Source organism: Echinops telfairi, unplaced genomic scaffold, assembly GCF_000313985.2.
Source record: "Echinops telfairi isolate 266 unplaced genomic scaffold, ASM31398v2 ScPeMD7_31;HRSCAF=116, whole genome shotgun sequence".
Taxonomy (NCBI): domain Eukaryota; kingdom Metazoa; phylum Chordata; class Mammalia; order Afrosoricida; family Tenrecidae; genus Echinops; species Echinops telfairi.
The window spans coordinates 28,144,329-28,157,895 of NW_022103928.1; the positions used below are offsets into that span (position 1 = coordinate 28,144,329).

The 13,567-nt window shown below is 41.7% G+C and overlaps 1 protein-coding gene across 1 annotated transcript in view; it reads right to left on the bottom strand.

Moving 5' to 3' along the window:
• The window catches only part of CUNH3orf20 (chromosome unknown C3orf20 homolog), a 110,740-nt gene that overhangs the window by 63,948 nt on the left and 33,225 nt on the right, over positions 1-13,567 (bottom strand). Inside the window, 2 exon segments of the mRNA XM_045289984.1 lie at positions 3,195-3,315; positions 4,134-4,283. Of these exon segments, the coding sequence (XP_045145919.1) occupies positions 3,195-3,315; positions 4,134-4,283 (271 nt within the window).

Sequence of the window (13,567 nt, forward strand, 5' to 3'; positions counted from 1 at the left end):
TATATATATATATATAATATACAAATATATAATATATATTAATGATAAAAAACAGCAACTCTAGTCACTGCAGATCCCAGAATACCACACTAACCCTTCCTCCAGTGCCTCTCATCCTCAGCCTAGAAACTACAGACGTCTGGTCCCACCTTCTTTCTTGTTCAACCTCTCTCTCTTCTTCACAAGAAGCACTTGTGAACTCTTAAGGAGGCCACACTTAGTCTCAATTCCAAGACTTTACAAATGCCCTCTACCCAGAATATTCTTCCTTCCTTCCCCCTTCTATTGAGTTACAACTCATGTGACAGCCCAAAGCCCACTCTCTTTTCCAGGCTGCTCCTGACTGCACCAGCATAAATCATATAGTTCTGTATTTAATTCCAATGAATGAAACTATGAACTGAAATACCTTGACAAGCTATGTTAGTGATGCCAAAGCATCTTCTTCCCCCATTGCTTAGTTCTCACAAAAGCAAAGAGGCAAAGAGGCAGGTCTTGGGGCTCACTTCATGTAGAAGATACAACCAAAGCTTGGAGAAGCCAAGTGGTTTGCACAAGCTGCACTGCCCACATCTGGGAAAGCTGGCACCAGGACCAGGCTCCTCATACTCATCCCACCCAGTTCCTTTTCTTTGGCCACATTAACACATAATCTGATACCTGCCTTTAACTAATTTATGATCTTCTGGGATAATACACTTTTCCTATTTTTATGAGAAATTAAGACAACTCAACATGAGATTGACAGTTGCAGACTTGACCAAGCATCAGAAACACTTATGAACTTAAAGAAAACCCCAAAAACCAATACTACAGAAATTCAGAACTCATAACAAACTAACTGAATCAGCATCACTCTGGGCATAAGAATCTATATATTTTTAAAAGGGAATTCTGATCAGCAATTAGAGCCAAGAACCTCTTCATTACATGACTAACTGTGAAATGAGTAATGCAGCCTGTGGGCCCTGTGAAGAGAAGGAAATGGGCATGAGCAGAGGCTGTGAAGGAGGGGCCGTTGAAAGGGTTTTGAAAGGAGGCGGGCTTGAATCGACAGAGAGCAAGCAAGGGTGATTTCAGGCCATGCGGCAGTAAAAGTGAGGTGTGTTCATGAGATTGAATATTTCTGAGCAGAGGCATGATCTAAAAACAGCAGGAGTATAAATGAATGAAATAAAGAAAGCAGGCTTTGAGGAGAAAAACTAGTGGATGAATACAAAGGGCAAGAGACAGGGGACCAGGGGCATGGTGCTCGAGCCACCCGATAGACCTCGAGTGTTCCATGGGTGCCCTCACCTTGGGGTGGATAATCTGAGACCACCTTGAGCTGATTCTATGTTCTGTGGTCTTTTTCTAAATCGCAGTCCTATGAAATTCACCCTCACTCACAGTCTTTGTCTTTGTCTGTCTTGTGTGCTTAGCACTTGACTAGACTCTTGTGTTCCTTGGAGGTGGGATGGGGGTCTCGTTTATCTTTCTATCTTCTATTTCAGTGGTTTTTCCATCAAGGGCCATTTTGCCACTCCCCCACTCACTATTCACTATCCACCAACTTGGGAACCTCTAAATGAGAATAACAGTTGCTCGAGGGGTCCCAGGATATGGAACCCTGAAAGAAAAGAGGACTGGACCAATGGATTATAGCGTGTTTTTCTTGCTATTTAACAGAGAGATATTCATTTACTTTGTGTCAGGATCCCTGTTAGACGTGGGACTATTTGTATGGTCTTCCTTTTTTCTTTTGGTGTTTATCTATACAAGATAAGCAATCCCTCAGAGATAGCAAAGGGACCAGTGGGTGGGGGGTGGAAGTGCATGAGAGGGGAGAAGGTGGGGGAGGTGAGTGGTGAGCCAATAATGATGGGGGCAGGGGAATAGTACGGGCTCTAAAATTGATGGTGAGGAGGGTGTAGCTTTTCTAGTCATGTTTGATCAATCAAATTATATCTGAGAGGAATTACTGAGAGGTGAACAATGGGTAAACATGATAGTTTAGGAGGAAAGAAAAAAGAAAAAGAGGAAAGAAGAAGAAAGAAAAAATATCGATATATATAGATATGTATATATGTAAATATATAAGTATAGGTGTATTTGTTTATATGTGTGTATATATGCAAATGAAACAAGGGCCTCTACTTAAATCTTACCTCAGTACAAGAATGGTTTGTTCTAATAATGTGGCATTGTATGATACTCACCTTCTTGACATGATAACTGAAGACAAAATGGGTGCATAAGTAAATGTGTTGAAAAAAGCTGATGGTGCCTGGCTATTAAAAGATATAGCATCTGGGGTCTTAAAGACTCATAGTTAAACAAGTGGTCATCTACAGGAAAGCAACAAAACCCACATGGAAGAAGCACACCAGCTGGTGTGATCATGAGGTGTCCATGGGAAAAGGTATCAGAAATTCAAAATCAAGCAACCAAATCGATGTGAAGGGGTATGGATTTGGAGGAGACCCACTGTAAGATAGTTGGACAATCCCTCTCAGAAGGGTCACACATAAGGGACAATAAATCCAGGGTGCAGTATAGCACTGATGAAACACATAACTATCCTCTAGTTCTTTAATATTTCCTCCCCTTACTATTATGGTTTTTATTTGTTTTACCTCATTAATCACGTTAGACTTGCATATGTTCATTTGTATAATTAAGATCATTCAATACATGAAAGCCAAGATAGATTGCCCTTCAGAAACAGTAACAGGAGTAATGGGTCCCTGAGGTACAGGAAGCGAGGCAGAGTGTGTGTGTGGAGGGGGGCGGGTAGCGGAATGGGGAGCTGATAGCACTGATGGCTGCATAACCCCACTCGAGGGGAGTGAACAACAGAACTGTGTGTGAATGGATGTCTTAGATGGTGTAAGAAATGGCCAATAGATAAATCAAATAAGGGTTCCTGGGGGCTAAGGTGGGGGAGGGAGGGGATAAAGGAGCTCAAGAAGAAAGAAAATGATTTTAAACTGATTGTGGTAGCAACACTGCTTGATGTGCTTGAACTATGGATTGTTATGATATCTGTAAGAAAGAGCTTCCAATAAAATGATTTTAAAATTAATTAATGGATCAGAAAGAAAAATAAAAGAGTTGCTTGGGGGCAGAGCCTTTTTGCTCTTCATGCTAGACAGCTCTGAGAAAACTGCCTGGCCCTCGCTGTGGTGAGGGTGCCCTGTGCTGCCTGCCCTTACCTTGTACTCCAGGGAGAGCAGCGTCTCTGTCTTCGACGTCCAGCTCCACTTGTGAACGACATAGCCCTGATGGTCATTGGTAGTCCCCCCGTCCTCATCCAAGACCAAGACGTATGGACAGCTAGGAGAGAACGGAAGTCACAGTTGCTGCTGAGCCATGGAAAGAAGATCTCATCACTACAGGCAGGGCTCTGACACTTTGTCCCTACCTGGAGGAACCTTAGGGTCCTGTAGGTTGTCTTGCTTCCTTGGCCTAGTACGATCTGAGGCCCTTCAATACTTGCTGCTCCTGGGGGACTCTCCAGGATGGGGGGAGAGGCGGGTCTTAGGGAGATGGTGGATACTTAGGCCAACCCCAAGAGGGGAAGAAATGGGATTTGTTCTGGGGTCATAAGCATACAAGCTCTCAGGGCATTAAAACAGGAACTGGACCATCCATAATATAAAAGCAACTCATTGCTTCTAAGCTCCTGATGAAAGGTTGAAAAAAAAACAACAGCACCCACCAACTTTTGGCTAGTACGACTATGTGTTTCTCTTAAAAGACTCTACAGAAGTGGTGTCCATAGCCTTGCCTCCACCCATTCCTGGTAGAGGACATTTCTCCACGAGAGAAGGCCTCCAAGAATCTAACCAACCATCAAGATCTTGATGATATGCTTCAGCACTGGGTGAGGTAGCATGGAAGTACCAGGGAGAGTAGGGCTTGGGGAGCTGCCCTTCTCACTGGTTGCAATGTGAATCCAACAAGCAAGGGCCTGACCTCCTAATGCCCACTTCTCCACAGGCTTTGCCTCAATCTTTTCTCCTTGTCTTTCTCCCCCTCTGTATGCTGAAGACCCCGTACTTTCTCCAGAGACTTCTAGTTGTCACCTAGTCCTCTCCTCTGCCACCCCCAGAGATATTTCCATGGGAGAAGAGTTCCCACAACCCACTCACCGAGTTTTTGAATTGTACTGAACACAGCCCTGGCCTTCAGCGTTGAACAAAGCCAGGAAGAAGTTGGGTGTGTCATTAAAGAGCCAGGTAATGGTTCTCCCTCGGCAGCACGTTGGGATCTGACACATGGCGATGTTTCCGGAGGGATAGCTGTTCGAAATGGTCAAGTGGAACTAATAGAAAACTCCCCAGGTTTTGTGCTCAGGTGCCCCATGGGAAGCAAGTCTACAGGTCAAAGTGTTACTCCCTATTGGATACATGTTTTCTCCTCTTCAATGACCCTCCCTGTACTTCGCATAAGTAACAATTCAAATAAATGATAATGGAATGCAACCACACCTTGAGTGCGTTCATATATTTCTATTCCTTCAGTTCCTTACACCAGCCCTGTAGTAGGAAGTCCTCATGTTATCTCCATCTCATAGATAAGTATGGTTTCTTTAGGTCTGAGGAATTTCTTGAGGGACAGACTCATTGGTGCTAAAATCAGGAAAGTGTTGGGCGACAGGATGAGTTGGTCACCCTACAGATGAAGAGCCCAGGGGGCAGAGAAATGACGTGCCCAACATCACAGAGCCAGACGCTGAACTCTGAGTCCACTGATACTGCTAACACTGTCAGGCTACCTTACTTAAGGCCAATCTAGAAGGACAGGCAATGTCTCCCTGTTCCTTTCCTATTAAGGAGGTGCCAGGAAGCATTTGTCCTGCTTCACAGGGCCACGGTGCTGGTAGCTACTGTCTTGTATGTAGGGATTACCTTATATAGAAGACATTCCATGGTTGTTAGCAGTGGGATTCACCACCCTAAATCCTTGCCTGACAGTTTGAAAATAGTCACATGCTTTTCATGAGCGCTGCTCTTCCTTTTAGCCTGCTCAGTGTACAGATCCCCTGGTACAGGGATCCACTCTTGAAACATGAGAAAAACATAACCTTTAGAGTCCCACAGACCTGGTTTGCAATCTCCACACCAACCTCTTGAGCTGTATGACTGGAGCAATTGCTTCCCCCAAGCCTCAGAGGCACGTACCTTGTGAGAATTCAGTGAAGTCCACTATCCGCAGGGCCCAGCAAAAGCGGCCATGATCACTGAGCATCGCTGTGATGGTACAGTCTGCCAACCTTCTCCACACAGCTTCCTTGCCCTCTACCTCTCCACCGTCAGAAGTGGTTTCTGACTCTTCCACACTTCCTCACCCGTGTGCTTCTCAAACAGCACCGAGTGTTTACAATGGTCTCTAGGAATGCAGGTCCTTGTGGGCAGGGCTGTGTGTCTTTCGCATTGTATGCCAAGGGGATGGAGCTCAGTCAGACTCTGTAAAGCACTGAGCTCTGAGGCTACGCTTGAGTTGTGCCCCATTTGGTCTATCCATCCTGGTCTACTACTAAATTATGTAACCCCTCCTAGGCTCTGCTTCCACATATGAAAAATTGAGATAAAAGTAATGCTTGGTGACAGTTCCAAAAAAACTCTCAAACTCTGCTCCTCCACTCAAGAAACAGCCTAACAAAGAGTGTCAGAATCTATTTTCTCTGGACACTGGAATCTAATTAAAAAACAAAACTAAAAAATTTAAAGCAACTAGAAGTGTGCTTAATAAGGGAGCATTGCAGATTTCTTTCTAAACTATTTATCATCCCTCATTTCCTAGTCCAGAGTGAACCATTTCTGTTGTGGCCTGGTGGTGCCAGAGAGAATGTGGTGGTAGGTCTTGGTTTGTCTAGTGTCTTCCCAAGGGATCAGCTCACAGGCTTGCCTCTTGTTCATCTCTCTCAGAACTTTCTCAGCATAGGAAGAGCCTCCTCCGTGATGATTGTTTAAAGCTCTTAAGAGTATGTACTCATTACAGACACCTGAGGCAAGAATAACCCACTGGGCAAGCAGGAGACACGTAGAAATTAAGAGAATGGGGTTGGAGATACATCCAGGCAGGAAGAGCTTTGAACCCTCCCAGGTATTTCAGGGAATCTACAAGGCTATGTCCATGACTGAACTAGAAGCATGCTAAGAAAAAAGCCAAGAAGACCCTAAGCTTTCACATCTGGTTGATCTTTAGGCTCTGTACAGCAGAGAGTGAAAGCTAAGGCTGAGTTGTGGTGCTTACCTGGCTAAACATTGCAGGAATGCCTCAATGCTAAGTCAATCTACAAAAACTCTCACTGGCATCCAGTCGGTTAGAAGCTCAGCACTTAGCCACTAAACCACCCGGACTTCTTGATGTATCTATAGATTTTTAAGTGCCCTCTAGTCGGTTCTGACTCATAGTGACTCTGTACAACAGAAGTAAACACTGCCTGGTCCATGAGCATAGATTGTGGATCCAAGCAAAATGAAATCCTTGACCAGCTTCAATCTTTTCTCCATTGATCATGTTGTCTATTCATTCAGATGTGAGGATTTGGGTTTTCTTTCTTTTTTCCATTGAGGTGTAATCCACATTGAAGGCGGCCATCCTTGATCTTCAGTAGCAAGTGCTTCAATTCCTTCTCACTTTCAGCAAGCAAGGCTGTGTCATCTGTATATTGTAGGTTGTTAATAAGCCTCACTCCAATTCTGAGGCCACAATCTTTTTCATATAATCTAGCTTCTCTGACTATTTGTTCAGCACACAAATTGACTAAGTATGGTGAGAGGATACAACCCTGATGCATTCCTTTCCTGATTTTAAACCATGACTGCATGGTTTCCTTGTTCTGTTCACACAACTGCCTCTTGATCCATGTACAAGTTCTGCATGAGCACAATGAAGTAAGTATTCTGGAATTCCCATTCTTTTCAAGGCTATCCATAGTTTGTTAGGATCCTCACAGTCCAATGCCCTGGCATAGTAAATAAAATACAAGTAAAGATCTTTCTGGTAGTTTTTGCTTTGAACCAAGATCCATCTGACATCAGCAATGATATCCCTTGTTCCATGTCCTCTTCTGAATCTGGCCTGAACCTCTGGCAGCCACCTGTCAATGGACTGCTGCAACCTTTGTTGGATGATCTGCAGCAAAAGTTTACTTGCATGTGATCTCAATGATATTGTTCTATAATTTGAACTATCTGTTGAGTCACCTTTCCTTCGATTCGGTACAAATACTTATCTTTTTCAGTCTGTCGGCCAAGTAGCCATCTCCCAAGTTTCCTGGCATAGATGAGTGTTTCCAGTGCTTCATCAGCTTTTTGAAACATTTCAATTGGTATTTCCTCAATTCCTGGAGCTTTCTCTCTTTCCTTTTTTTTTTCTTTCTTTCTTGATTAATGCCTTCAGTGCAACTTGAACTTCTTCCTTCAACATCATTGGCTCTTGCTCATATGCTACCTCTAGAAATGGTTAGATGGCAACTCATTCTTTTTGGTTCAGTGACTCTGTGTATTCGTTCCGTCTTCTTTTGCTGCTTCCTGCAGAGTTCAGTATTTTGCCCATAGAATCGTTCAACATTGCAACCTGAGGAGGCTTGAATTCTTTTCTTGAAGTTTTTCAGCTTGGGGTATACTAAGTGTATGCTTCCCTTTTGGGTTTCTCAATATACGTCTTTGCATATTTCATTATAATATTTGACTGTCTTCTTGAGCTGCCCTTTGACCTTTTCTATTCAGCTCTTTGATGTCATTTCTTCCCTCTGCCTTAGCTCCTCTACGATTAAGACCAAGTTTCTGAGTCTCCTCTGGCACCCACCCTGTTCTTTTCCTTCTTGTCTTTTTAATGACGTTTGCTTTCTTCGTGAATTTTGTTCTTGACATCCTCCACAGCTCATCGGGTTTTCTGTGATAGTGTTCAATGCAACAAATCTGTTCTTGAGATCTTCTTGAAATTCAGGTGTGATAGACTCAAGCTTCCATTTTTTTACTCTTGTGGACTTATTGTAATTTTCCTCATCTTCAATCTGAAATTACACATGAGCAATTGGTGATCTGTTCTACACTCAGCCCCTGGCCTGGTTTTAGCTGCTGATATTGCGCTTCTCCATTGTCTTTTCTGACAAATGTAGTCAATTTGATTTCTGTGTATTTCTTCTGGAGATGTCCATGTGTATAGTTGCCATTTGTGTTGTTGAAAACGTGTTGGCTGTGTGCAAGATGTTTGTCTTGCAAAATTCTATCATGCAATCTTCATATTTGTTTTTATCATCAAGATAATAGTTTCCATCCGCTGTTTCTTTCTCCTTTTTTTTTTTCCTCCACAGGACTATTTAATGGTGCAACCCTAAACTTGATTTTTTTCCTCCTTTAGTTTCTTTGGTTTGAAAAATGTTGACTGTGTTCTTCCAATTTGCTTTTCTAACTATGGATTTTTTACATATTTCATTATAATACTTCACATTGTCTTCTTGAGCTGCCCTTTGAAACTTTCTGCTCAGCTCTTTTGCTTTATGATGCTCTAAGTAGTCTCTGGTCAAGAGCAAGTTGGTGTGTCTCATCTGACATCCACTTTAGTCTTTTCTTTCTTTCCTGTCATTTTATAGACTTTTTCCTTTCTTCGTGTATGATGTCTATTGATGTCAACCCATAATTCAGCTGGCCTTCAGTCGTTAGTGTTCAATGCATCAATCTGTTTCTGAGATGATCTCTAAATTCAGATACAATATACTCTAGGTTGTATGTTAGCTCCCATGGACTTGTTTTACTTTTCTTCAGCTTCAACTTGAACTTACATATGGTCTGTTCTGGTATCAGTCCTAACCTTGTGTGGCTGATGATACTGAGCTTCTCCATATCTCTTTCCTGTGTAGTCATTCCATCTGGCAACTTCTATTCATGTTGTTCAGAAAGATATTTTCGGTGAAGAAGTTGGTCTTGAAAAATTATATCAATGAGCCCCAAATAAAATGATTTTTTTAAAAGAAAAAAAAAAACCTAAACATTTAAATATTCAAAAAAATAAATAAAAAAATAAAACTCCCAAAAAAAAAAAATTATATCACGCCATCTTCAGCTTCAGTTCCATCACCAAGGCCATACTTTTTCTCTTTATTTTCAATATTCTCATTCCAGTTACAGGTAATTATCAATGTATACTGATTGGCTTTCTCATCAATTTCAGACTGAAGAAGTTGGTAGAAATTCTTTAATTTCATTGGTTTTAATGACTGGGCATAAATTTGAATAATAGGCATATGACCTGGTCTTCCTTGTATGCATACAGATGTTATCCTAGCATAGACAGCACTGTACTTCAAGAAAGATTTCTAAATGTTCTTTTTGATGATTAATATGATGCCATTCCTCTTCCATTTGCCATTCCTGGCATAGCAAACCATATGATTATCCAACTCAAAATGGCCAATACTAGTCCACTGTAGCTCACGAGTGCCTAGGATATTAATCTCTATGCATATCATTTAGTTTTTGATACTTTACAATTTTCCTAGATTCATAGTTTGTACATCCCATTATGATTATTAATGGATGTTTGTAGACATTTCATCTCATTTTGAACCATGCTCTATCTGTAAAGGAAAGTCCCAAAAGCTTTGCTTCATCCATGACATTAAAATCCACTCCACTTTGAAGAGGCAGTCATATTTGCAGTGTCTTTGAACCTGATTTTTCGGGTGCTTTTTCCAGCACTACATTAGACAGAGTTCCACTGCTGCTCATAAGATTTTCCATGGCTATCGCTTCTCGGCCTTTTGGCTAAGATCAAGTGAAGATTTTCCATGGCTAATCTCTCAGAAGTGGACTACCCAGACCTTCTTTCTAGTCTCTATTAGTCTCATAGCTCCATTCAAATCTGTTCATAGGGTTGATGCTGCTAGTATTTGAAATACCAGTCATAGCTTCCAGCATCATAGTAACATGCAAGCCACTGCAATGGGACCAACTGAGAGAACTGGTAGGACCATCTTATAATATTTAAAATATTCAATTTCTAACCAAAAATCTATGCAAAAAGACAATAAAGTACGAGTTATTCACAGGAAATAAAGAGTTTGGACAGAAATCATGCTCCTGGGGGAAATACCCTGGGCTTGTTAGACAAAGGTCAACTCTTTTAAATATGAGCAGATAACTAAAGGAAACCATTAGCTTACAGGAATCATAAAGACAAAAGCTCACTAAATTGAGAGTGTCAGTACAGAGACAAAAATTATAAAATTAATCAAATGGAAAATCTGGAGCTTTAAAGTACAATGTCAGAAATGGGAAAACTGTGATATCTTTCACAGAAATTAAATCAGTAGAAGACAAAAACAGCAAGCTTGATGATGGGTTAATAAGAATAGTTTTGTCTGAGCAGCATATAGTTGAAGAAATACATTTTAATAAAGAAAATGGAATGAAGTCGAAGGGGACTGTGGAATGCCATCAAGTGTAGCAACACATGCACAGTAGGTCCCAAAAAGAGAAGAGAGAGAGGAAGGCCAAGAGAGATTTTTTTAAATTAGTGGCTGAAAAAATTTAGGATTTCATCAAATCCTAAATTTGATGAAAAACATGAATCTATACATCTAAGAATTTCAATGAACTCCAAATAGGATAAACTCAAGGATATTTATGACAAACACATTGTGGTCAAGCTGTAGAAAGCTAAAGAAAGAATCTCAAGAGCTGCAAGAGAGAAGAAAGTCCTCATGCACCAGTGACCCTCAGTAAGATTAAAATTAGATTTTTCATCAGAAACTACAGCATGTAAGAGACAGTGAGATGACATATTTAAATTGCTGGAAGGAAAAAGCAAACCAGTCATCCATTGGTTCTACATCAAGCAAAACTACCTTTCAAAAATTAAGGAGAACTCATACGTGTACAACAGACTAATTAAGGAGAGCAAAGCAGTCTAGTGGTGGCCAGGACTAGGTGTACAATAGACTGATAAGGAGAGCAAAGCAGTCTAGTGGTGGCCAGGACTAGGTGTACAACAGACTAATTAAGGAGAGCAAAGCAGTCTAGTGGTGGCCAGGACTGGGGGGAAGGGAGAGGGAGACGCACTGCTTAATGGTTACTGGATTCCTGTTTGGCCCGATTCAAAGGTTTTGGGTATGGATAGTTGCACACCAATGTAAATATAATTTGACATCACTGATTGTACACTCAAAAATTACTAAAATGAAAAATATTTACCACAATAAAAAGTTTTAAATGGAAAATTTTAAATGTAAAGAATAAGAAGTTACAACCTCTTCAGACAACAGCTGAGATAATTCATCACTAGTAGATGAGTCTAACAAGAATTGCCAAATGCCCTGAGGAATGAGTCACTGAGCTTCAGGGACCATGTTATCATGGGGCACCAAGTTCAACTGATATACTGTTGTCACTCACAATGACACTATTCTACATCCTACTTTGGCGAGTAGCAACTGGGGTCTCAAAAGCCAGGTAGCAGTCACCTCGGGTGTAACTATGCGTCTTTCTTCATCCAGAAGAAAGGAAAGTGATGAAAACCAAAAGATACATGGCAAAAATCAGTCCCAGACCATGATCCTGAGATCAGAAAAGTTAGATGGTACCCACCTATTATGACTAACTGCTCTGAAATATTGGAATGTTCTGGACAGAGTGGAAGACAATGTGGAACAGAAATCAAAATCATGGGAGAAACAAGGCTTATTGGTCAGAAAGAGACTAGTGGGACCTTTCAAGCCTCCCTTAGTCCATCACCTGTTAGCCTGGATCACAATGCATCCCCAATTGAGAATGATCAACTCTTTAAGTTAAAAACCAACCAAACAAAACTCACTGCCATTGAGTCAATTCCAAATTATAGACCTATGTAGGATTTCCAAGGGTTTGTAAATCCCTATGGGAGCAGATAACCTCATCTTCCCGCTGTGGTGGGTTTGAACCACAGACCCGTGATTAATGGTCACACACTTACCCAGCAATGCCACCAGAGCTCCTTTTAAGGTCAAATTGGCAGCATGGGCCCCAGGATGCAGAATTTGGAAAGGAGGAGGAATGGAAGCAGGAAGTGCTGGGAGGAAGTAGGATAAGTATGCTAAGGGAATTTAAATGGATGAGTTGAAACAAAATGTGAACAAGTTATTGAATGTAACATTTATGACCTGCTGCTCAGTAAACCTTCACCTACATCACAACCAAAAGATTTGAAAAAAGAGAAATGTTCAAAGGAGTCCCTCAAGATGTAATGAAGGTTCACTAGACAGACACCAGGAGTAGAACTGTCCCTTGGGATTTCTGCGACTGTATGTATAAAGATGAGCAGAAAGCCTCATCTTTATCCTGCTGAGTGGCTGGTGCATTTGACCTACTGACCTTGTGGTTAGCAGCCCAACAGGTAACCACTATGCCACTAGGGGTAGCAGATACCAAAAACAAACAAACAAATTCACTGCCATCGGGGGTCGATGCGGACGCCTCGTGACACAATAGGACGGGGAGAACTGGCCCTGTGCATTTCTGAGGCTGTAACCTTTGTCACAGTAGAAAGCCTCATCTTTCTCCCTGCTGGTGGTTTCAAACTGCTGTCGTCAGCAGCCCCACGCATAACTCCAATGCCACAGGGTACCTTGGGGTAGTAGAGTAAAACAAAAACTCACTACCATGGAGTCAATGCTGACTCACAGTGATGCCCTGCTTATGTGAGTAGAAAGCCCAGTCTTTCTCCCACGAAGCTGTTGGTGGTTTTGAATTGCTGACCATGCAGATTGCAGCCCAACAGGTCACCACTATGCCACCAGGGTTCCTAGGAGTAGTAGATAGTAAGCATAAAATATAATGAAATGAAATGTAATGAAAGACCACTAGCTCTAACAAACTCAGAACTCACTGCACACAGTCAATTTCGACTCGTAGTGTAGAACTACTCCTGTAGGTTTCTGAGGCTGTAAGTGTTATAGGAGTAGAAAGCCGAGTCTTTCTACTGGGGAGCAGGGCTGGTAGCTTCATACTGCTGTCCTTGAGGTTAGCAGCCTAAAGCATAACCTATACCGCTAGGGATCCGTAGCTAGTGACGGTAACTACGCCCAAACATAAAAGTCAGCATGACTGTGTTTTGGTTTGGTTTCCCCTGTATGGTTTGAAAGAGAAATGCATAAAGAGATAATGTAAAGCTGTGCGAATGGGCACACGATGGATTATAAGGATGCAATTTCCGATAACAATTGAAGGAAGGGACGAGTAGAACTGTCGAGGAGCCGTGTTGATGGGCGTGTGAATTCATCTGTTGCTGGTGGGAATGCCAAACGGTGCCGCGGCGGTGGGATACATTTCACAGGTAAGTGAACACATTGCATTACACTGTGGCTTGGCACTTCTACTAAGCATACAGCCCAAAGCATAGAAAACAGGGCCTCAAACAAAAACTTGTACAAGAATGTTTATAGTAGCACTATTCACAGTCGCCAAAAGGTGGAAACTCCCAGTTTCCTTCAATAGATGAACAGATAAGCAAAATGTGGTGTATATATTCCATACATACAACAGTATGTAATCATAAAAAAGAATGGAGTGTGATAAATACTATTATGTGGTATATATTC